The sequence below is a fragment of the Acomys russatus genome, chromosome 8 (genome assembly GCF_903995435.1).
Source record: "Acomys russatus chromosome 8, mAcoRus1.1, whole genome shotgun sequence".
NCBI classification, from domain to species: Eukaryota; Metazoa; Chordata; class Mammalia; order Rodentia; family Muridae; genus Acomys; species Acomys russatus.
In genome coordinates, this window is record NC_067144.1 from 52,447,790 (window position 1) to 52,474,040 (window position 26,251).

Below are 26,251 nucleotides of genomic sequence, written 5' to 3' on the forward strand. Positions count from 1 at the left end.
CAGAGGAATATGCCCAAAGAAAATTACCTCTCCATTACTAATCATCTCTCTGTTGCTAACATTTTCTCAGCCAGGGATGAGACTGTCCTCACATCCCGTGTCTGTGTTGGGATTCTGTTTGGCTTGTGCTTGCTTAAATCTTCTCTGTGCTGTCACAGTTACTGAGTTCAATACGTAATTGCCCTTCTGCATTCAGAAAACAGTTTTCTCGGAGGCATCCACCACCTCGGGCTCTTACACCCTTCCTGTCCTCTCTTCTACAAAAATTCCTGAGCCCTGGGGCAGGGAGATGTGATATAAATATCCCCTTTAGGAATAAACAAACTGCAGTCTCTTATGCTCTGTATCTTGACTTATAGATCTCTGTGTTATAAATCCAGTGATTTGAAATACAAATAGGGTCCCATGAGCAAGCTGGGTACCTAGGCTAGCTGCATGAGCAAGAACAAATTCAACTGAAAAACCCTCCTTCAGTGAAAAACATAGAGATTCATGAATGAGAGCCCTTTGTCAACATTGGAGAGCCACATACATACATGGGTAAATGTTGGAAACTAGCAGAGATTCATTTTATTCTCAACATAAAGAAAAGTCATTTATAAATATAAATAGAACTGAATCTGGTTTTGTTTTTTACATAATTATACTTCTTGCTCTCTGGGGACTGGATTTTTAAAGACAGAGAACCCAGACTATGGTTAGGATGCTATTGCTGTGGTCTAATTGAGAGATGAAGAGGGTTGAGGGTAAGAGGTGACAACACAAAGAGGAGCTGGAAAACGCTTTGGTGCACCCATCAACAACACAAGGTGATTAAGTGCATCATGAGATGCAGGATTCATGGGCTGGGCAGAGAATAAATAACTCCTAAGTGGTTTGTAAAACGAGGCAGATTGTATTCTTCAGCATAATTATACATGACTGAGCAGTGAGGGCATGAACTCAATATTTCTCTTTCTAGTCACGTGAGGTGGTGGAGAGACATCCATGGGCATGTGACAAATATTTACATGTAACAGTCATTCTTTCAAAATCCAATGCAAGTTTGTAGTTTACATCTTATTGTTTAAAGACTTTTAGGTTAATTTCAATGTTTAAGTGCTCATATCTTTGAACCATCAGCATGCTTCATATTAATGATAAATACTGTGTTATAACAAAATCATTATTTATTGGGCCTTAACCCCCGAATATTCCTATATGAGCCGTACTTGCCAAACTTTCGTATTTGAAATACCATTATTGGCATTTGTTACAGCCATACCTCATCTTATTGTTACTCAATTCATTGAACTTGACAAATAATACATATTTTTATTTTGAAATAATTTTGATTTTTTTGAAATAGTACAGCAACCTTGCATTGATCAAATCTATCGTGCCATTTTTCAACACTGTATATTCACAGTGAGTCTCAGTTTGGTAAGTATAATAGTTCAAATCCCAACTTATCATTGTATCTTTTACCATGACCTGTCGTCAGTGATCGTTGATGTTATTTTTACAAGTCTTTAGGAACAGTACAGTCAATGCCAACCAAAGAGCTTAAGATACAAATGTGTGTCTGGCTCTTTTATCCTTTTGTTTTGTTGCCACACTCCCTTGCCTAGGCTTCCTCATTCCCTGGACAACAGCAATATTTAGATAAAGCCAATTAGTAATTCTACACTGGCTTCAGAGTTTGCAAGTGAAAAAGAACAGTTTTGTGCCTTTTCCTTTTGATGAAGAATTAGAAATAACTGTTTTATGAGTAAGTTAGACTGAAAGCCAAAGCAGGTCAAAGTTAGGCCTCTTAAGCAAAGAGCAGAAATTTTGATGCAAAGGAAAGGCTTTTGGAGGAAATTGAAGTGGTGCTCCACTGAACACACGGATGGAAATGAAAGAAAAGTCAAGTTATTGCTGATGGGGAAAATGCTTTAGTGATCTGGAAAGACTAGCAAACCAACCACAAGGCTTTCAGCTAAATCCAAGCCCAGAGGAAAGGCCTGGATCTCTTCACCTCTAGGTAGTGGGAAGAGCTGAGCAAAATCTCAAGGAAAAGTATAGAGAATGCGGGTTAAGGAAAGGAGCAAAGATGAGCTGTCACATGTAGATGCTGTAGCAATTTATGCGGAAGACTTGACTAATTGATGAGAAGGGTTTTATGAAGCAGGTCAGAAGACGTTACTGGGAATATGGGTGGTTTAAGTTGAAATCAAAATATAAACATTAGCTAGGGGTTTGAAGAAGCTGATTATAATTCTTAGGGACAACTTGGAGGAGGTTGATACTTTAATGAAGTAATTAAAGATGTGGAAATAGAAAAAGAACTAGAATTAGATATGGAGCATGGAGATGTGCTTGCCCTCTTTCAACCTATGATGAAATTTTAAACAGACAGGGACTTGATTCTCATGCCTGAAGTTAATGAAGAGGTAGCTGGTGGTGGAATCTACTCCTTTCAATTACATACTGTCTTGTAGCTTAAATCACAATACAGGGTTTCAACCTAGCTGAAAAACGGTGGCCATATTGGCATGATCTGATGCAGATTTTAGAAAAGGTTCTGTTGTAGATAAAATGTCATTAAACAGCAAGGCAGGATATGGAGAAAAACTTCATGAAAAAATAATCATTAGCTTAGTATCTCAGTGATCTTATATGAAATTGTCACATTCACCCACATCTGCAACTATCATCCTGATAGGTCAGCAACCATCAACACTGGAATTGCCACCACTCCCTAACGATAAGTACAATGTTGGAAAAAAAATGGAAAATCAACTTTTCTTGTCTCTACCACAGAAGAACACAGGCAAGCACTGCCCTCGTAATTTGAGGGACACACATAACGATATAAGAAGTAATCCCTTCCCAGACCAAAACTTTCTGTTTAAGACTGCCTTGAACATAAAAGCATGAACTGCAATTGAGACATTTTATGCATCCTGTCAATGTGGTCAAGTTTGTAATGGTAGCATGTGAGTCTCCAAGTGTGTGCGTGTACACATAGAGGAGAGAGATCAACCCAGGGTGTTGTTCCTCATCAGCCATTAATCTTGGGCTCTTTGAGACAAAGTATTTCACTGAAATGTGGAGTTTGCCAATTAGGCTAGGCTTGGTGGCCACCGAGCCCCAGGAAATTTGCGTCCGCTTCCCCGGCACTGGGATTATAAACACTAATACTCTGCCTGGTCCTTTTATAAGGATGTTGGTGATATAACACTGGTCCTCACTCTTGTGTGACTGAGCTGTTTTCTCCACATTCATTCCTTGAAGTTTGAAGGAATAATAAGAATTTCCACAGACAAATCAGACAGAGACAATAAGTTCCATGCATCCCCTTCTTAAAATCAGTACTGACAGGGCTTCATTGGAAAGATGGGAGGAAAATGTCAGAAACGATGACCTACAAAACGAGAAGTGTATGGCTAAGAAATGTAGCTCATGGCTGGAGCATTAGCTTGTATGTATGAATCTGGAGTTCATTCAATTTCTGGACTAACTAAAAAGAAAAAATAATAATTCTATGCATTCTCACAAGAATAAAATATGAATAAGAAATAAATGTGTGGTGTTAGTTTAGTCTAGCTATTCTACAATGTAAATATGTTTGAAAGTATTACAACATATATCATAATTATGAACAATACTTGTTGATTTAAGAACTGCTAATCAGAGCACATAAATATTTTTTAAAGTTATTTGATATTCTAAGATTGGAAAACATAATTTTTAATATATTATTGAAATGATAAGACAATAATAAAAAGTTTATTATGCAAGTATTAAATAAAATTAAAGCACATTTTGAGGGCCTGTTTCACAATAGAAAGTTGATGCATATTAGAAAAACTGATAAGAGTTTTAGTTATAGTGTCATTGACTATTTTAAGAATTGACTTTGTGAAAGTCCTTTAATTTTTTGATAAATCCATTAATAAAAAATAATCATTTTCTGAAGGAAATTGAGGGCTTACAATGGTTTACTAGATTTCTGAACAAAAGATTCACATCTTCAGTGTTTTCATGACATAAGTACACACACCAATACCAGTATCAAACTACCTATTTGAAGATGCAGTTAAGAACAGATTGTTGGGAAAACATGGATTTACAATTATGTCATTCCAATTTCTAGGAAATAATAATCCTTTTGGAACTGAGACCCCAGCTTTGATTTAAAGTCCCAAGCACCTCAATGATAAATTTATATTCATGTACTATCTATATTTTAATTATTAATGATATCAACATTAGCCATTACTCCAATCCATAGTTCTTATTAGACAATATATATTAAAAATTTAGCACTTTAAAGAAGGCTTCTTAGGAATGACCATGAATGTTTACAACTGATTTTTGTGGAATTGTGAGGCTTTATATTTTTATAACAGTGGTTTCTGATAACTCTAGTGCTTAACCACTTACTTTGTGCTTACTAAGCCAGTAGACGTGTACAGGAATACTCACAAATAGACAATACGTATTCTCCTTCAAGTGAGCTCAAAACTTAGAAAAGGGCTTTGTTTCTCTTCTGTTACATAGCTCAGTTGTTCTGTTTTGTCAGTCCAGGAAGTATTCTTTTAGACCTTGCCCCTGAATCTCAGGCTGTCATGGCTATGGTTTACGTTACTATGATAAAACAGCATGAACAAAAGCAACTTGAAGAAGAAAGGAATTTCAGCTTCCACCTCTCAGATCATACTCCATCAGAGAGGAGAGCCAGGGCAGTAACTCAAGGCAAGACCCAGAAGTTAGGGCCTGAAGCAGAGGCCTTGTAGTTCTTGGTATAAGAAACCAGGATGAGCAAGCCATGGGGAGCTGTTTACTGGCTGGTGGCCCATGACTTGCTGAGCCTGATTTCTTATAAATAACAACTAAAAATCACCTGCCTAGGAATGGCACCAGCCACAGTGGGCTGGGCCCTCCCACATCAATCATTTATTCAAGAAAATGCCCTACACATTTGTCCATGGGACAATCTTACAGAAGCATTTTCTCAACTAAGATTCCCTCTCCCCAGAAGTGTCTATGTTTAGGTCAAGTTCACAAAAGCCAACCAGCACATAAGCTTATATCTTATACCTAGTGCTGTTTCTTTCCATTTTTGAACAGTTATGCACTGCAGCCCTCATCCTGTATGCAAGATTATAGCATTCCTCTCACTTATACTGAGTCCCCTTCTTTATTCTGACAGTAAGCTACGTTTTCCACGTACTCTTGTGTATTTCTTTCTTTTTCTTCTGGGGAAAACAGATTTTTTTCTAGAGCTGAGCCACATAAACCTCAAATAAGAAGGAGAAATTTTAAAACTCCAGAGACCTAGAAAGACAAGCAGTGAAGTAGGACATAGGATGAAAAAAGAGAAGAAACAAAAGCTATTTCTAAAATATGCATAACAGTCTTTGTTGTAAAAATTAAGCTTTTTTTCATGTTTTCCTTTGTAAAAGTAAAAGGGGGCCCAATGCTAACTTAGGTATTGGAAATATATAAATTCCGAAAAGGAGAAGAGGAGTTAGAGGAGGAAGAGGAGGAAGAGAAAACGGAGGAAGAGAAGGGAAAGAGTAGGAAATGGGATGAAGAGGAGGAGGAAGGGAATCAAAGAATTGTAACACAGTTTTTCCTCCAGACATTGAAAGTTTCCTTTTTTATATACTTACAGGGATGAACAAAATGATTTAGGTGCCTCAGTAGCAAATGGAAACTGAATCCCATATTCAGCCTCCCAATGCTTAAAGGCTGTATATAAAAACAGCACCAAAAAGAATCAATAGAGCCATTAACCATCTCATCCACTGGGTGTGATAAATGACAGGTTACCTTCAATGGGATCAAACTTGCCCCATTCAAAGGAAGGCCCTTTCCTATTCAAGGACCACTTGATTGAATGGTGCTGCAGATCTCCCTAACACCCAATTTCCTAAAGTCATTTGAAGGATGGGATTATTTAGCTTATATTCTAAGCAACTAATTGAAGCCTGAGACAACAGCTGTGTAAGGAAAATAGTTGCCCAGGGAGCTAGTTCCCTGAATATTGGGGATCTTATCTTCAGCCTCTTTGATCTCTTGAAACAGGATTCATTGGCTGCAAAGACGCCCCCTCCTCCACCACACGTACTTGGTTCATGTATCTTCTTCAGAAGAAAACACTCTGTGCCAAAGACTGCCCATCTGGGGTTCTGCTACACAGAAATACTTTCTGAATTTTGTGATCTCTACAGCAGGCATGACTAGATGTCCCATGAAGGGTAAAGTCAGCCTTTAAATAACTGTAGAATTAATTATTATCTGTCTACTGTGTACATTTTGAGTATAGTACTAATGGTACAGTTACCTAAGGAATGGATAAATTAGAATCTAACCTCAAATTTTCAATGCTGTCTTTCCTTGTAATTTGAAAAATAAAACGTACACATTTTATTGTGCATCTATGTAGTTTTGTTTCACAACACTCTATGCTCTTTCACAAATGCATAAACACTGATTTACTTTTATTTACAAAATCAATTCCTATGTTTTATAAATAGCTATTACACTGCCCATTTTTTATTCTTGATCTTTATTAGTTTGTTTTGATATATATGATTTCACCACTTCTTTATACTTAGCTTTGTCTTCTGCTAGAAAATAAGCCACTTCATATTTTCATTACTTAAACAATAAGAATCCATTAAAATTTGCCACCTTTTTTCATCTCTCTTACAATGTCCTTTGCTCATATCATTCATGATATGACAATATCTTCATATTGTCTCTGTTTTAACTTTAAATTGTTAATGAAGTAATATTTACTTAACTATTCATGCTAATATTATCAGAATGAAAATCATAAATGGAAATTAATCTTAGAGGAAAGATATCTGTGCTAGGTTTATTTTGCATATTCCAGGTCTGTCCTAAGTTTTGATGTAACCATATACACATATTCATATACATATCCTGCATTTCGATATCTGGTTATACTGTTCTATAACTATAATAATAAACATTTTTGCAGTGATTGTGTTTATAAAAATGACAAGATATTAACATATCTCAGAGAATCTTTATTGTACATTTTCACAGATAATTTTCTTTCAAAAATGTTCCCATGGTTTCTTCATTTCCTTCTTTGTTTCGTTGGTACCCTCACTGAGGTCTGTATATATTTTTCCAGGGTACTCCTGAAGGGTGATTGATGCTGGGTGAGCCACAGGGGATAATTCCTAATTCTGGTGATGCTATTGCTTTAAAAACACTTAAGGCTATTTTTAAAAATATTTTTTATTGAAAAATAAAATCATTCATACTACATCTCAATTGCTATCCCATCCCGTGCATCCTCCCATTCCTCCCTTCGCCCCCCCTCCCCCCGCCGCTTTCACCTCATTCCCCTTCCCTATAACTAGGACTGATGGGGATCTCCTCCCCTTGAATATGATGCTAGGGTATCAGGTTTCTTCTTGGTAGTCTGCTATCCTTCCTCCGAGTGCCATCGGGCCTCCCCATCAAGGGGACATGGCCAAATAAGGCTATTTTTAAATGAAGATTTTGCTTGTTTTAAAATAAATGTTTTTTCAGACCCTGTATAGGTCTGAGCTAAGTCCTCTGCATAATTTATGCTTGTGTAGCTTGATGTTCTCCTGGGACCTCCCACAGTGAGAGTAGGGATGTCTCTGACTCGTTTGCCCACACTTGGGACCCGTTTCCTCCTACAGGGTTGCTTCATCCAGGCTTAATATCAAGGTTTCTGCCTAGTATTATTGTATCTTGTTGCACCACATTCAGTGGATATCCCTGGGAGGCCTACTCTTTTATTTGAAGGAGGAAGGAATCTTGGCAAGAGGGGAGGTGGGGCGGGGAGACTGAGACAAAATAAGAAACTACAGTCTTTATGTAATGTTAGAGAGAGGTAGATAGATAGATAGACAGACACACAGACAGACAGACAGACAAAGAGATAGATAGATAGATAGATAGATAGATAGATAGATAGATAGATAGATAGATAGAGAGATAATAAACAAATATTTTCATAAATATAGATATTATATACACACTCCTTAGGCAATTCTGTTAAATAGGAAACTTTCCTCTGAATTTCTTTTTAATATAAATTTATCATTTGGATCATTCACAATGGTTTTATGGGTTGAACACACAGCACACCAACTTTTCATTGCCAATTAAATGATCTCTAATTTTATTGTCTATACCACTTATATCTGACTACCTCAGTCATTATCGGTTTCACTTAAAGAAGACTATGAAGTTGATCATTTTTATCTCATTCTACTGTGTTTAATTTTATTTTATCATACTTCAAGGGAAATAATATTAGTGAGACCTGAACTTCATTTCCCAAGCTGTCAGAATTTATCAAATAAAAAGTTAGGCTTGAAATCCAGAACAGTCTACTTCCTGACCCCAATCAATATATTTTCACTCTTATTCACAGAACTTGATTAAGCCTTTAGGCATTTTTTTTCTTCCATTATCTTTTATGGTTATAATCTGTTATTCCATTAGTTTGATGGCATGAAGTTTATTAAGTTTTTTAAGTATGTCAAGCATATTTCTTCAAAGGCAGCCTTTTAAATAATAGCAATTCTACCATCTTTTTGTATTGAGAAAAGCAATATAGTTAGCTTTCAGTGGAAAACTTATTTGTGATGTGTATGTCTGGAATCAGAAATATTTTCAGTTCCCACTGAATTCCTAAAACTGACCATGTGAGGTGATAGGCGATTTTCCCCATGTTCTAAGATATCTGTTGCTTCTGATGTGCTCTTAGAGTGAAGTGCTATAAGTACTATCCATGTCAAATTAAATTTATTAACAAATTTTAATAATTTTTTACTACAAAAAAACTGGTATTATAGGCTTATGAAGAAAAACCAAACCAATCTGAATTTATGTAAAGCTGAAATAGCTCTAACTTTTAGATACTTGAAAATGTTGAGGATCTACAGAAACAAAATATAATTTTCCAGAGAAAATTATTCTTACACTTTTTTTGGTCAGTAAGCACCAGTAAAGACTGGAACACCTTATCCTTATGGTATGACTCTACTATGGAATAAGTTTTTATTTAAGGTGATTAATTATAGTTCAAAATAAGAACAAAACGATTTTCTGTCTCGTGATTGGTTGTTGTTGTTGTTGTTTTAATTGGCTGTTAGTCATGTTGCTTGTTACTTGGCTTTTAGCTAGTTATTATCCAAGTAGAAAACGTAATGCAAGATTGTCTCTGCATTTAATATACAGTGTGTGCATTAAATATACATTTACTATACATTTCCATCTTTTGTTATGAGAAGAATAAGATGTTGATAAATGTGTAAAAGCCTATAAAACTAATTTCTGTGTCTGTAGAGGAGCCAAATTGCAGTGATATCACTGTCTTTCTTACGTTGGATTAGGCTCTCAAAGTCTACTTTCTATTCTATATATCCATATAAACAAGGAGAGAAGTGGAACAGAAGGCAAGACGGTGCTATAGCGAGGGGAGAAGACATATGAATAAAAGTGAAGGAAGGAGAATGAGGCAAAAAAGAGAGTTCTTGGAACATTAATTTTTACAATTACTTCTAACATGACAATGGTAGTTTTTCCAATAAACACGAGTGCTTTTCAAAATCTGATTGGCTGATTATAAGGAAGTACAAAACTGGCACTTTGCCAAAAAATTAATCAACTGTACTATATGCCCTAGTGATTGCACTTCTGGGCATTTATCCCACAGTGATAAAAAAAAAAATGTTTAACAGTAAACTCTGAACACAGGTGTTTGTGGCATCTTTATTCATAATAAGTAAAACTGGAAACAGCCCAGTTATACCTCAACAGGTCAACAAACTGCAATAAATCCAATTCTCAGAAAACTAGATGGCAATAAAATCAAGTCTAAATTCTTGAGACATGTAGAAACCTGAGTCTTTGTGGAGTTTCACTGAGTAAATACACCATTCTAAAAGTGCTTCATCTTGTATGATTTCCATGAGGAAAACATCTCATAATGACAGAGTAATATACGGGGATTATAAACTACCACGTACAGAACACAAGAAATGCGAGGGTAGAAAAAAATTGAGTGTATCTATAACTAGAACTGGCAGATCTATTAGGCGACATAAACGCTCTTTGCCAAGCTTGTAACAACATTGATATTGTATCTGTGATAATGCTTTTAGGTTTTTAAAGGTGTTATCACTTGGAAATATTGGTCGAAAAGAACAATAGGCCTTCTTGGATTCCTCAGTGAGCCTACAAGCATCTCAAAATGACATATATACATATGCTTTAACTTGCTGAAATCTAAGTGAGAACTTCCAAGTTTCCATACCCTGTAGAGATGCAAGAGTGCTTTAAAATGCTTGCTGGAACATCAAGAGGTATCATGTCATGATCTAAAAGCCTTCTGGGGACAATATACCTATGTGGCACAAAGAGCAGAATTCTTAATGGCATGGTAAGTTGCATATGTGATTGATAAGAAAATCGACAATTACATATTTTCTCTCACATTAAATGCAATATGTTATCTTGTATTACATTTATAATGATCAGTGAAGTGCTCACATGATAATTGCTTTGGCACCTTGTGTATTCTTTGTGTTTTCTCCTACACAATTACATTTTATAGCTGCTTGTCATTGCCAAGATTATGTAAAATTATAAATTATTTTTAAACTAAGAGCCATGGAATCACAGATAAGCATACAGTTTATAGTCAGTCGATGAAAGGTTTATAGTTTTGGCAATTTGAGTTGCCAGGTGCTAGGCTGTCAGGTAATTTTTAGAACTATATTTAAATATTCAAATATATATTCCATAGAAATATTTTAACATTAACACAAAGCCCCAGAAAAGCATAAAAATAAAGGTACACATTCTTAGATGCTTAATCTAGTCCAATTAGCATACTACTAATGGAATTCTGACCATCCATTCCTAAATGAAACCTGTCAACCTTAAGGCACTTCTTGTGCCGCTGTTGCAATTCTAAGGTTTTTGTTAAAGTGCAAAGATAGTTTCTAAGACTTATGTTGCATATTACAGATTTTCTTCAGTTATATCTCTCAATTTATAAGAGCTAATACTATGTATTTATGAATTCTATATTTTCCTAAAATATTCACACATAGTTACCATAATTTTGGCAGTTTACAAAATTCAGCATATTTTTATTCCATATCTGTAAAGAGTTCTTCTACATATGTTGTGGGAAAATGTGTTTCCTTACAATTGAGACCTCTATTTAAAGAGGTCACAGAAGCCTAATGGAAACAGTATAAAGTTACCATATTAAACTTCTTATCCAGTTCTCATGAATGTGCATTCACACTGCAGCTGAATATTTGGAAACAAAATCGGATATTTGTTTATTTGTTAGCATTCTGAATATTTTTTGGAAAATCCTAAAACAATTAATCTGGAAAAGGCTTTTTTCAGCCTCTGACTTTGCAAATGAACACATTTCCTAATGCTCTAATAAGTCTACTATGAAAGAGAAAAATAAATGTTGCAGTGTTTTCAAATCTGAGTATGTAACATATTGGTTGAAATTCATTCCTGTGCCCATTATGGTAACTTACACCAAAAATCCCAGGAATTGGAAGGCTATAGCTAGAAAATTGCTGCAAACTCATCCAAACTTGACCACTGAGTTAAGGCCAGCCTCAGTTATAGTATGAGACTGTATCTCCAAAGACTACTTAAAGAAAAGGAAAAGAGAAAATACTCGTGTTTCCCATGAGGCCATAATTTGTAGTGAGTAAGCCATAATTTGTCAATTTTTTTTTTCTGTGCTTCAAGGACAATCATGCCAACTACAGATCCAGTTGTCTCCTAGAAAGAAAATTTATAGAGAACTGACTTCTGCTGACCAGCAGGAAAAGGAAATGACTGGTAAACTAGCCAGAAGCATTGCTGCTCAGAAAGGAGTTGTGCGTACTAACTCACTCTCACTATCACCTGTTAGAGGACCCTGTGTGAGATTCCAGTCCTCCAGGTCCAGATAGCCTTTCTGAGCTCGCTGCTAGATGGAGTATCCCTCTCCCCAGCTGGGCCTCTCTGCCTAACCTCACCAGGAGAGGGTCTTTAGATGCCTCTGGCCATATCTGGTATATGACCTTTGCCACAGTTCCCTTCTAGCACTTTCTGCTCACTGTGCCTATCCCTGGAATCCCTGGTCTTAACCAATTATGTACATCTATTCTGTGAACTCTCCACCCCCTCCCCATGAACTATATAGCTTTTGTTCACCCCAATAAAGTTGACCTATCTCACCGAAGTGGTTCCTGAAGGTCATTTCGGTGTCATACTTGCAGGCCATCTGAATTCCCAGTTTGTCTTCTCTGTTCCCTTGTTCCTGAGGACCCCAGGATCAAGGAAGAGCCACAATTACTAACCTGTAAATAGCAATATAGATAGCCTAACAGATTTTTAGGTGTTTGATTTGGGGGAGTCATGGCTCAAGACCCTTGCTATCAGTGCATGCATGTATCCAAATTACATGGAAATATCCAAAAGTCTTTGGATTTACATATTTCCGTATGTAATACAATAGTATACAATAGTAATGACTCTTATGAAAGCCATCGCAAAGTGAGACATACTTTACTGTAAAAATGTCTGTCATGTTACAGCCTATGACGATGATATTTTCCACTAAAATACAAATTAAAGACTGCAAATCACGAATGAAAAAGCAAACAAAGTAATGGAGGAAAACAAGCTTGTTACATACAACCTAGAATTGAATAAATAGTCTCTGCATAACTACATATATGTAGCATATTTGTATAATATTTTATAGACTAGCAAGAAAAGGGTAATAATTTTAAATTTCAGCTTGATGTGACGAAGTAAAAATATTCAGTGACTAAAACAACAGAGTCAGACTCAAGTGCAAATTGGTCAGATCATCTGTGAATCTGCTTTTTTAAAACCATAACCATTGCTACCCAATTCTTCCTCCTGAGAAGCGCGGGAGGGGTGCAAAGAAAATAACAAATGGGCCTTTAGAAAAGAAAATAGCCACCACTGCCGCTGTGGACTCACACTGAGGGGAAATCAATGCAGTTGGATGAATGGGGAGGAAGCCCTATTCTCTTTCTGGTACTCTATCTGACACAGCTAATCCCGGTGACCTTTGGGGAAGCTGGAGGCATAAAATGACCCCAATAATCAACAGCACAATTAGAATGAAGAGGGCATAGCCGTGACTGTGGTTAGAAAAGACAGACAATGAAGAGTCTGTGGAGAAAACGTGTTCCCTTAGCAGTGAAATGAATGCAGCCTTGAAATGGTCTTAATAGTCTCAGAGGGATATCTGCCATGGCTCACCCAACTCTTGAGGCAGGTCAGATGAGGAGAGATCTCTCAAGCTGCTTGTGAGTTGGCCCACATCACAGCCAAGCACCAGCCTAAGGGATATAGGAGAAGGGGGCAGGTGGTGAAACACCTCAGGCTGAGGGAAACTAGTGAAGAAATTTGTAGAGAAGATACAAAGTTGTGCTCTGCCCACCCACTCCCCATCCCACACCCCTGCCTTAGGAAAGAAATTTCAGTGGATTCTATCTTTATGAGCACAAACCAACCAGGCAATTCCTTAATCCAAAAGGATAGTGTGGGTTCTTCCTAGAGGCTGAATTGGGCTATCCCATGCAAAAGGCTCTAAGAAGGAGACACGCTGAACACACAGAAAATGTGGCTAAGGAAATATGAAGTTAAAGGCCCATAGTCTGTTTAATTTTAAAATTTCTCCTCTATAGGCTCCAACTCCCCGCGTTAATATAGAAGCAGAGTGTGTGTTTACTCATTAAAAGAGGTTAACTTTTTTTAGATGTCTGTTTTTGTTTTCTAGTGCGAGAAAGCAAGGGAGGGTGTAGATTTGGGTGGGTGGAGAGGTTCCGAGGTAGACAGGTATCTGAGAGAACAAGGAAGAGGGGAAACCTAATCAGAATATAATAAATGAAAAAATGTATGTATTTTCAATTTAAAAAAAGCGTCATATTTGTAAGGTTAAAAAAAAGTTAACACTTAAAATATATATAGTTGTTAAAAGACTCTTGGAAGTTTTTTTAGTGAGCTTATGCCTGTGAGATAATATGTGGGTACATGTCCAGTGCCCATGGTACCCCCAAAGGGTATGAAATCTGGAGCTGAGTCACAGGATACTGTGAACCTCCTCATAGGAGTGTTGGAAAGAACACTCCCTTCTTCCCAATAGCAGAGTCACCTGTCCAGTGCTAAAGTGACTTTTAAAGGAATACTTTAGTTTGCAATACTTATACTATTAAATAAAATAACTTAATTGATTTCCAGCTAGGTGTTCAGCACTGTAATAAAATCTTTCCAAATTTTCCTCATTTGATCCCTTTGTAACAAACCTGTAAAGTAGATATGACTTTACATCTTATGGATGTTAGGAATCAAACCAATAAATAAACAAATAAAGCATAGGAGCCCCTAAATACATTATTATTTAGAATACCTAAATTAAATAACAATTAACTACTTCATTTTAGGGATTCCAAACACTGAGTGTATAATATGATCTTTAATTAAATTTAAGAAAGCATAGAATTTTTTTGCTCACATCCTTGATCATTGCTACTTGGGCATGCTTATTAATGTATTTGGAGTAATGTTGATAAGTTGGTGTACATAAAATACAATCCAAAATCAAAGAATAGGATATAGGGGTTTTTAATCAGAGTCTCAGATATGTCCTTTTCTCGAGATGTAAAGATGAATGATTCTATTTGTTCTTGACTCTCTAGCACCATTTTTGTTTATAGAAAGGCCACTTTATTAATTTAGATATTACTATTGTGTCATTCTTAACACTTAAATGTGTTTGTGTGTGCTTTGAGGGCAGCTGGGACACCACCTGTTAACTGAGTTCAAGCACTATTTAATTAGTCCGTGTTGAACTTACCTTATGCTTTGACTGCAAGGGAGTGGAATGGTAGCAGATGCTAAGCTCAATAAAGAAAAGCTTTTGAGTACCAGGGCAAAGTGGGTGGAAAGAAAACACAAAAAGCCAACAGACGGAGCTGGCCAGAGATACTAAGTAAAATGAACCGGAAATTAACTCTCACAGATAAAGTTCGAGACAGCAAATCTGTGAAGATTAAATTCCACCCCAGCAAGGTATCTGTCACATCACATGTGACTGAGAATTTGATCTGAGGACTGTGAATAAATTCAGGACTCAACTGGACAATTGGCTCAGTTTCTAATTATACATGGGAGTAGTCGTCACTCGCTGTCTGCATGAAAACCCCTGTGACATTCTTAAACCAAACATTCAGACATCAAAGAGAAAAGGCGTGTTGTCATGTTGAAGAATAATTTTCCCAATTACTTTAAGAGCTTGACTCTGTCAGTGTTTCTGTGGGAAGAAATCTGGAAACAAATGGCTTTAAAATTATAAGCATTTCTCCATCAGTTGAACGATTTCCACACTGAAAGCACTCTGTCGTGCTTTGTTGAATTAAGTTGCATTTCACTGAGTATATGGCTTCTCCCCTTCATTTGGTGTTCTCTCACAGCTGTGTCCCTTAATGCATTCGCTTTCCTAACATTTCATTGGAATGCTTTATGTTAGTAGAAGCGTTACACTTGCATTTCCTATTGCTGTTGTACCTAAGTACGTGTTAAGTGTCGATGACTTCTTACTGATTGCCCTGATGGAACTTGATGTGCCTCTAAATTGTATAAACATAATGATATTTTAGAATTTTTGTGTACTCTAACGTTTTTTCAGAATTCTAGTATTCTTTGTTTATTCAAGCCTAGAATGTATCATCAACACACCAAGTATTAATTCCATGTTGGTATTGTATCACTTCAGTTTCAAGAGAAGCCTTGAGGGAAAAATGCATCCCATTCAAGTCAGATTATATTTGTAATATGTAATATGTGTGTGTGTGTGTGTGTGTGTGTGTGTGTGTGTGTGTGTGTGTATGTGTGTATCACTGGAGACTACCTAAGTCAAAGGGAGTTCTCAGAACAAAATACAGTTTACTCACCTAACCTGAAGATATTTAAAATTCCTTCATGGCTCATTGGTGTAACCGCTTCTTTCTGGTTTGACTTTATTGCTTTTCATCAGATTTTCTTTGATATCTATTATTTCAACCATATCCCCACATAACAGGCTACTAGGCAAATACAAGTAAAATATTCACTGAAAGTAAGTAAAATAACTGTTTCTTAGAATATGTATATTTTACATAAGAATATATACATATTCTAAGAAATATATATAATTTGGGAAGCAAAGATTGTATTCTATCAGAAACGGTAACTTGCCATATGTAGCTATAAATTAGGTTTACAGTGATTATAGTACTTCAGTTGAGTGAGTACAAGTGTCTCAAAGCACACATCCATCCATTCATACAGAAAAGTTACCGCTGTCTTGAACTCCTGGCCACAGTAAATATGTCCCACAATGTTGCCTGCAATCATGCAATAACATTCTATCAATGTCTACTTGTTCTTAAGCTTGCGCTAGAGCTGGGCAAGGGAAGTGGTGCATGAACATTTCTTAACAGCCCTTAAGCTAGTGTCAAAAATGTGTCTGTCATTAAAAAATTCTCATTTGGGAAGCTGCTAACCTGTACTTCCTGTTTACTCAGATAATTAATTTTATTCCTTCTCAAGTCTATGGTGCGGTTGAAGACCAGATACTCTAGTTTTACAATTGAGCTTAGTTGTTTAAGGGTTAAAATGTTTTCGGGGATATATAGATGTTTTCAGTTGATAGAGATGAGATATGATAGATATTTATATTCAGAGTTGTAGACTTGCCAATATAGGAAAGATGTTTTCTTTAAGGGTGCCAAACACAAATAGGCAAAACACTATAAATGTAACATGGTCCTTCTTGCTATATGTAGTTTATTGTATATATGTGTAATAACTTAAATGCATATGTAAAAGTAAAAAATACAATTAAAAATATAGTTTTTAAATTATTGGAAAAATTTGGGCACATTTTAATTATACTTAGTAGTTTAATTCCCAAACCAACATACCTAAAAATATTGTATGAAATTCCTATTTTAATAATAATTTTGTTTATTTCTTGATTAAAATCAGCTGACTACCTTATTAAATATTTTACTGTGTCTATAAAGGTAGTGAAGAAATTGGTGGTGTGCTCAAAAAGCCTAAGGAAAAGATTTATGAAATTACCCAACCTTATTGTTCAGTGTTTAGAGAGAAGCAACCAATCTGGTGCCCACTGTTTGTACAGGATTGAAATGGCATCTAATTCCTAGCAAATGAATGATGAGTCTGTGAGACATAGCTCAAGGAGCAGTGTCTTGGAATCTGTAGTCATTAGAAATTAGGTTTCCATTCTGCACTTTGCCAGTTGCATAAAAACAGGGCTCTTCTGGGCACTTTAGTGTCCTCCTCTCAAATGTAAGAACATAGTGACAATCAGACTATAAACAGAATATAAAAATACATGAGGATATAAACAGATGTTGATATGCTAAATAAACTTTGAATTATATGAATAATATTTGTGATGACAGTGCAGTTGTTTCCTACTTTTTCTTCATTTTGTAATATCATCACATAAATAAAAATATGTGAAAAATCATTTTGAGGTCATTTTATAAACGTGATACTTTTGAGCATTATTGTCATCCCAAGTCATAAACCAAGATTCCCTGTCCATCATTAAGATTATTTTACTTTAGACAAATGCCAAACATTTATGAATTTTTCTCTTCTCAACAGAATAAGACAATGTTTTCAAATTTTGGTAGAGATATTTAATAACTAAAATTTGTATTTGAATGTATTTCTGATAATAAATTTAACATGTGATTCATTTTACTAAAGCAAGTTTCTGTTCATTTTTGTCCACAATAATTCTGATAACCATAGTCCTTCTAAATTTAGAATAAGTGTAGGGAAATGCCTTGATTTTCCAATTATAGCAAACATAAAGATGATTGTATACTTTGATGTTGACCATGTTGCTACTTTGAACAGTTTACAAAAATGTGGTAAGGAGCTTGGCATATAAGTCAGTGGGTAACAGCAGTGTTGTGCAAACATAAGAACCTAGGTACGAAACACCCAGCATCTACACCAAAAATTAGACATTGCTATGTGTGACAGAAACCACCACACTGGGGGTAGAGATAGGAGGATCACTGAAGTTCGCTGGCTTCAGGACTAGCAAAATGGAATGTTTCAGTGAGAGAATCTCTGAAGGGAACAAGGAGGCGATGGATAGAGCAGGCTCCTACATCCTCTTCTGGCCTCTGCATGAAGGTGTGCTGACCTGCACACAGAAGTGTATATATGCATATATAACACAAAAAAGAGACATGTATTAGGACATGTTAATGACATGTGTCATGTTTGATGATCAGAAAGAGGATACTGCACCCTGGTTGTATTGTGCATTGAAAAGAATTACTTCACTCTCTGAATATTTTAGTGAGTACTGTGCAAAAGCAATTTCTGATGTTCATTTTGTTTCTAAATCTCTATAACATTCATCATATATCTTCATTAGTGACACTTCAAAAGAAGAGTAAATAATAATATACACTCAATAATCATTTTGACCATAAATGACAAAGGGAGAAGTTAAAATTTAATTTTGATTTGATCCTGTAGGATCCTGATATAGATTAAATCTTTACAATTTTGTACTTAATTTTGTAATTCATTGCCTAGGTTTCTAATTAAATGTTCTCAGTACTTCATTTAAAGGACCCATTCCCCACATTCCTCTTGATTAGTAGGAGAGAATCAATGAGAATTGATCCAATTTGTAGAACACAATTCTCATATTGATAGTAGTTTGTATTCATTTGCTTTCCCCTAATCTTTTATTAATAGTCATCTTCAAAATGTCAATTAATGCCAAAGTGTGGGGCAGTGATAATTCAAATCTATAAAGAAACCAGTTTAACACTGTACAGTAGACCAAAGAGGAGACTTTCATGTTTAATGTAAATTCTATGAGGTGAATCTGCCTGAATGGAACATGGCAACAGAAGGATGTGTAGGTGGCAAATATTCTAATGTTTGATGAATTACAAAACCAACTGAAATTGTTGATATAAACAAATGAAACCAGTAATTGATTTGTGCATTTTTATCTATCTATTTGAAACATCTTCTTACTATGTAGTTCTAGCTATTGTGGATCTTTCAATGTAGATCAGGATGGCCTCGAACTTACAGAGATCTGCCAGGCTCTGCCTCCAAAGCAAGTGTATGGACTACCAAGCCCACCTTTGAAACTCCAAGTTTGAACATCAGAGCTTTTTTTCCCTTGGGCATCTACATTTCCGTGCTCTTACACTGTTTAGCAAGGTATGGTGAGAAACCTGGAAAAATATGAGCGGTATACCAGAACTCATAGGAGCTTTAGCCCTAGAAAAATATCCATCTTCTTGCGGGAGGGAAAGAGAAGTGTCAGCCCATCATTTCATCAGTGCACTCCAGACTTGCTTAGACCACATGATCTTCCAACCACACTTTCACTTTTTATGTTTCCATAGTAGATGAATTATTCACATGTGCTATATTCTTTCTCTAGATCCTCACACAGTATTTTTTTCCATTATTGGAAAGCCAGAAACAGGAAGGTGCCTCATCATTTAAGTTTTCTACCTGTATAGTCTAATAATAATAGATATTATTATCTGTACATTGTATGTTGGGTCTTAAGTTCGACTGCATACAAGTCAAACCTGGCTTGTATAGAGTGCAGCAATGCTGTACCACATAATTGTCTTCCCATTCTTAGACATCTACCATGGTGAGATTAGGTTTGACTACTGGATTAAAGTGGTGACTATATATTGCAGCCATTATCAAAGTATATTTTTCCCTTACAGTTAGAAAGTGATTTCTGAAGTGATATTTTGGTACTGAGAAATCTACAATTCTGTAACCTCATTCCACCAAAAAGTTTTAGAGCTAGTTGTTGCTGGATAGATAATACAAAGTTCCAGTTAGGCAAGAATAATTTCACGCAGGAGCTCTACTCTGCAATACAGTGAATAGTTATCAACAACGGACATGCTCTTGACAATCACTGAGCATATATTCAATCTGTTTTCAACATGAATGCGTTAATTTGCCCTATCAAGCAATTCTAAAATGTAGAAATGTTTACATTTTGTATCATTTAATAATGTACATACATAAAAATTTTCCATAAATCAAAATGTTGACTGAGTTGTACTTAAACACACAAAGTTTATTAGAAAATAACAATTTATAGTGTTTATCCCTTTTATAGTTTTATTATAAAACATGTCAAAGACTTTTATATATAATTTTATATGTTATGGCTTCAAGTATTATATACAACCTCACATCCAGCAGATAATGGTAAGAAACTAAATTTTTATACATACCAAGGCTAGTATTTATGAAGGCTAGAGTGAGCTGTTGTTTTCCAGGATACTGGCATTTACTGAATTATAAAATAATGAAAGTATCGTGTATATTTAATATAGATAACACAAACGGGGGCCCTAGGAAAAAACTATGTCAAAGGGACAGTTGATAAGTATCTCATTTACTAATTGAAAATATGAAATTTCTTGGAATAGACATGAAGTTGAATTGGCCGTGGACTATGATTAGGCTGTTGGTAGAGCATTCACATGAGCAAGATGGAGGCTATATCCACTTATAAAACCTACTAGGTTTGGTCTAGATGGGGGCATCCACAGAGAAAGCAAGATGAAAAATTCAAAGTCCAGAGAACTATAAAACCTAAAAATTTAAGAACTCTGGGTAGTGAGAAGGCAGCCGTTCAATGAGCACTAGTGTGGTCTATCCCCACAGATCAGAACTGAAGTTGAGGAGCAGAGAATCAAAATAGCAGATTTGTTCTTAGCAAACAAATGAAAAACAAGATTTCATGACAATGAACCGGTTGCAATGGAAGTTAGTGAACACCAGACAGGCACTAATTTCCCAGAAGTAGGTATCAGACGGGAGTTAGTCATGGGGATCTACTCACCTTGTTTTCAACCTTGGATGTTTCTGATTTTTATGGTTCAAACTTCCTTTTTATCTCACAAAATACTTTATATCTAATATAGGCTCACCAGAGAGCTAGAGCATACAAAAACATCTGAGTTCATTTATAGTAATTTCCCGCCAGTACATGACACTAGTAGAGAAATGCTTTTTTGTTTCACTTTCCAGTTGTTTCTTACTTAGAGCTAGTCACTCAAGTAAAAGTTGCCTTCATTAATTCATCTGTTATCTTCAGTTCTGTGTAAGGAAAAAAAATAAATAAATAAGGTGCCTGACCTGGGGAGTTTACATTTTCATCTGATTAATGAAAGCCAAAGCTCCCAGTACCAATGCATTTATAAAAAATATGGAGGCTTAAATCAACAAACAGTAGCTATACCCTCTTGAACTTAGGCCTGCAGGACCCTAAACCCTGAGTCTACAGAAGGACCCTCCTTCAAATATGCTAAAACAAAATGACCTCTCACCTCTTAATCTTCTAGCCTGTGGCTCAATAATCAATACTACTTAACAACACAAAAACATAAGTTTCCATCTTTTTGACTCAACCTTCAGCCTCCAGCTCACACAGAGTGAGTCAACAGGGCATTTTATATTACTGTTATCTTTTGATGAGAAGGAGGAGAAAAGAGAAAAATTAGTCAAGTTAGGAAGAATGGCACCTTCTGTTTCCTTGAGGCCCAGCATGTCTTTAATTAAAGGCAGTATGAGAGAGCCAGGATGGGCTTTGTAGATATGGTAAAATTGATTTATTAATGCACAGTCTAATCTTTTATAAGCCTAAAAGGGACCTTAGCATGGTAGGTAGAAACAAGGAGGTAAATTTACAAAGCACTAAGGATAAGTTAAGAGGTAGATGAGGGTTTTTTTTTTTTTCTTTTAAATAGATTTAGGCAACTCATTTCAATGATAATGAACTGACTGGCCTTTTTTCCATGGACCTTAGGAAAATATTCACATTTCCAGAAAGGCATTAGTAACAAAAATACACAAACCCATATAGCACAGTTTATAATTCCAAGTAAACAAACCAATTTAATTTATTCATAGATTTAGAAAAAAATTGTTATCATGTTTTGAACAAAATAATTAGGAATAGTGCAAGCACTTTAAATAAACTAAGTATCCCTTCATAATTAAGTGCAGGGTTTGCCTTGACTATCTGTGCTTGTTACTAAAACTAATTAATTTATATGACTAAAGTGACCCTGCACACACTATGTTTCTTTAAACAATATTTGAAGAATCAGAATTGCACCCTTTCCTAAAAGCCTTCTAATACAAATGAAGGACATTTTTTGTTCATCTCTCAGTGTCAGCCTCTTATTTGTTTAACCCCTTAAGCGAGGTTACCCAGTTTGTGGTCCAGCACTGAAATAACTTAATACTGGCCCCAAATACCGAATGAGATCTGCTTCACAGTCTGTCGAATGGACGGAACACACAGCTCTGACCTAAGTAGTTCATGCATCTCACAAAGTTAACAACCTGGAAGGCTAGAGAATGGAGAGTTGACTGCCTGACCATTTCCAAAGTCGCTTTTGAGAATAAACATGACAAAGCCATTCCCAGAGAGAGAAAGGATAGGTAAAGAAAAATGAGCATGCCCCCCTTTTTTCTGCACAGACCCAAACCCTTCTCTTCTCATGGCAACCAGAACAGTTTCATCCTTGGACACTTGTGGTAGGGAATATAGAGAGGAAGAAAGTGAGTGTGAAAAGTAAGTAACTGGCAAAACCTCCTTGAGGACTTGTGATAGGCTTCTTATTTCTTGTCTAAAATGCCAAAGCCATCCCTGAATGGCTCTGTTTAAGACAAAATGTGTCGCCCTAACTGGGAACAAGCAGAGAGACAGAATTAATGATGCCTGTGATGTTCCTAGAGGGACATTACCTGTGTGTGCTTGCTGCCTCATTTGTAAGTGACTCACTTTCTTTCCTACGCTAACAGCTGCTCCTCCCCACACAAGACAGAAGAATCCCCTGCAGATGCTGTTTTTAAGACAATAAAAGCCTACAGAGCACGGCAACCTGAATGACCTATGACTCCACATGATTTGAGTTAGAATCTATAGTCTTTATTGTTTCTCTGTCTACTTACCAGCAATGAAGCAATAGGTAGTTTACGGGTCGAAATTATCTGGCACATGTAGATCCGACACATAACAACAGCATCACAGATCATCATCAGCTCCTGAGTATCAGGACCTAAATGTTGCGCCCACCTCATTTCTAAAACGCTGCATAAGATGTAAATGCAAAACTTAAAAGGCACTTTTTTCTTGAGAAAATTAAGAATACATAGATGATAATGCTTATATGGGGAGGGGTTCAATATAGACTCTGAGAAACCTGGAATGCCTTTACGTATTCAAAGGAAAAATATTCCAAGTTAGGATCTATTTTACCCAGCCACTCACTCAATTTTTCCTCAGTCCTATTCTAGGAGAAATTGTTGTCCTCCAAAGACATAGGATGTACATCGCTTTCCTTGCTGTGTTCTCGGGGAGGGGGGAGAGCATTTTTATAATGTCATTCTCCTTCTGCCTCTACAAGATCCTTACCCACTCCCTCCTGCTCTCATCTGAAGTACAGTCCCCGGAGTCTGTAATTGCCAGGAGATGAAGCGATGATGGGGAGTGATCACAGTCAATAGCTTTGATTAACAATAAGGTAGAAAATTAGCAATGCTAGCATCCAGGCACCCTGCCCTCTCCCTCCTCCATATGCTCCCTCAGTCATGCTGGCGGCCTCACACAGGGCAGTCGGAGCACTCCTCCAGCTTTGAAGTAGTGCAGCAAAGGTGCAAGCAGTGCCGAGAATTAGGGAAATTAAGGGGAAGAAGGAACAGGAAGCATGGTGCTGGGACCAGCACAGGGCTCACTGTGCTGCAGGGCTGGCAAGGAAGATGTGTGCCGTGTGTTGTCCTTGTGTGTTTTCCTGTCTCGCGTGGATTTACTTGTGTCTGGCCATGCTGTGATCGAAATGGCAACTACTGTTACTTCTGTGACCCCATCAGCAGCTCTGGTGTTGTTTCCGACAGACCCTGAGGACCTAGAGAGGGCCAAGGACAACGGGACGCCGGCCCCCACCTCTGATAATGATGACAATTCGCTGGGCTACACAGGTAGAGTGCCTCCTTCCCAAATGCCACCTTCCTCCTGAACTGCTTTCACCTCCATCCATCATCAGCCACCTGTGCAAATTTCCTAACCACCTCCTCTTCCAGCTCCCAGCCACAAGCCACTCCTTGTCCTCCTTTTCCAGACTTCACTCTGTCCTTGCAAAGTCTTAACTGCAAGTGTAAATACACTGGAGATCAGAGCTGTGCATTAAAGCTCTAGTGTTTGTCTATTTCTAATAGAAAAGAAAGTTTAACATTCTGAACCTCGGATGTCATAACTTACTCGAAAGGACACGTTTTTAGAGATGAAATATTTCATTAAATTAGCTTGAGCAAAAGGTAAGACAACCTACAAGTGGTTACGTTTCAAAATTAGCTGCAGTTTTAAGCAAACTCCTAAATGTGACACAATTCATAATGACAAACGCGTATGTCTGGGTTTTGTTTGGATGGGGCATTGTTATCTTGACAAGCAATCACTTCTGAAGTAGATACATGTAGACATCAGCATAAAAGTACAGATTAAGTTAATGTGTCTGGGAGTAATTTACATAAAAAATATATAAGAATGATCATTCTTAACATACGAGAATGTTCCTGGCATAATTTCTAAGTAGAGTTAGTAGTCTAATTGGGTAAATGACACAATTACAATCTCTGGGATAATTTGACTGAAACTCTAGACAAGAATAAAGAATAGAAGCTACCACTTGAAGTCTATTGAATCAGATAACAATATAATAGAGGGCTGGTAGGCTAGAGGCTTTCTTATGTCCTTACTGTGGTACTTGTGGACAGGGCTTTCCACAGAGACTGCTGGGCTGTGTGCTAGCATAGGTTATAGAGAGGAGGAGTACAGTGGAGGAGAGAGACAAGAGAGGACTTTTCTGTGTCTTTATAATCTTGCACAGGACTGCTAAACAGAGTGTGCCAAGGAACACATTTCACATTATTATAAAACAATACGCTGATAATTTACCTTAGAGACGTCTTCTCTGTCTTCATAGAAATATTCTTCTTCACCTCTTACCCCAGTGTTTGCTTTTGAACACTTGGAATGAAAACTAAAATCAACGCCTTTGTTAACAATTGAACATGCGTGTGTTTCTCTATTTCTGAGGATTCTTCATTCTCATTTTCCTCCTAAGCATAGAGAGCAAATGGCTAAGTGACCAAAGTTTATGTCATGGTAAGTTTGTGACTCTTTTCCAGAAATGTAGCAAGAGAAAGAGGTACTCATTACATCCTTAATATCACACACAAAGTGGAGTAGTTGGTGTTTGTGAAGGAAGGAATCAAAGATAGGGTTCCTTTTGGGGTACTCTCATCAGCATACTTCTCCTCCCTATCCTCACTCTACTGGGTAAGCTGTATTGTTTAGATATATTAACAGCGTTTGTTCTTTGACTTCTATAGACTTCCTGGATGTTGTGTATAAATCATGTTACAGCATGGAATTCAGATCACTTGCATAACAAAACATGCAATGCTAAAAGCTCCATTTAAGTATTTTTATTTCTATGTATTTTCCACCTTAAGGGACTATCATAGTTAAATTAATGTGGAGCAATAAACCTAAAGAGTTATATTTATTTCCTACAAGGGAAAAATTAAAGCAATAAAATTATGACAAAATGAATAAAAGTTAATCATCTTTTTCTTGAGACCATAACTGATTCCTTTATTTGTAAAGCAAATTTACTCCTATACTTTGTTATAGGAAATTCTTGAAAATTCAGGCATTCTTTTATGCTCTGTGAATTAAACACATACCTTGTGTCTCTTTTACTTAAATATTGATTTATTCTTTTTTACTCATTAAAACTGCTACTGAAATTGATAGGAAAATAAAGTAAAAAGGATGTTTTAGCCACTTTATATTCATGATAAAAAAGATATCAATGGGCCTCAAGGGTGAGATAAGAATTCAAAACATTGCTTGGCATTAGCTACAGCCTTTTTTCTCTTTTGTATAGATGTGGGGGGGGGGGGCTGGAGTCCTTATGTATTAAAGAGCATTTGTTCATAGCAAAGTGAGATGTCTCATTTGACAGAAAGAACTTAGTATACTTAATCTAAATTATCTTTGGTTTTGAACATCCAGAGTTCAGTA

The 26,251-nt window shown here is 36.4% G+C and overlaps 1 protein-coding gene across 1 annotated transcript in view; it reads left to right on the top strand.

The window, feature by feature from the left end:
* Positions 1-26,251, top strand: part of Robo1 (roundabout guidance receptor 1) — a 719,482-nt gene that overhangs the window by 226,837 nt on the left and 466,394 nt on the right. Inside the window, exon 2 of the mRNA XM_051150136.1 lies at positions 24,058-24,141. Within this exon, the coding sequence (XP_051006093.1) occupies positions 24,058-24,141 (84 nt within the window). The remainder of the gene's footprint in view (positions 1-24,057; positions 24,142-26,251) is intronic.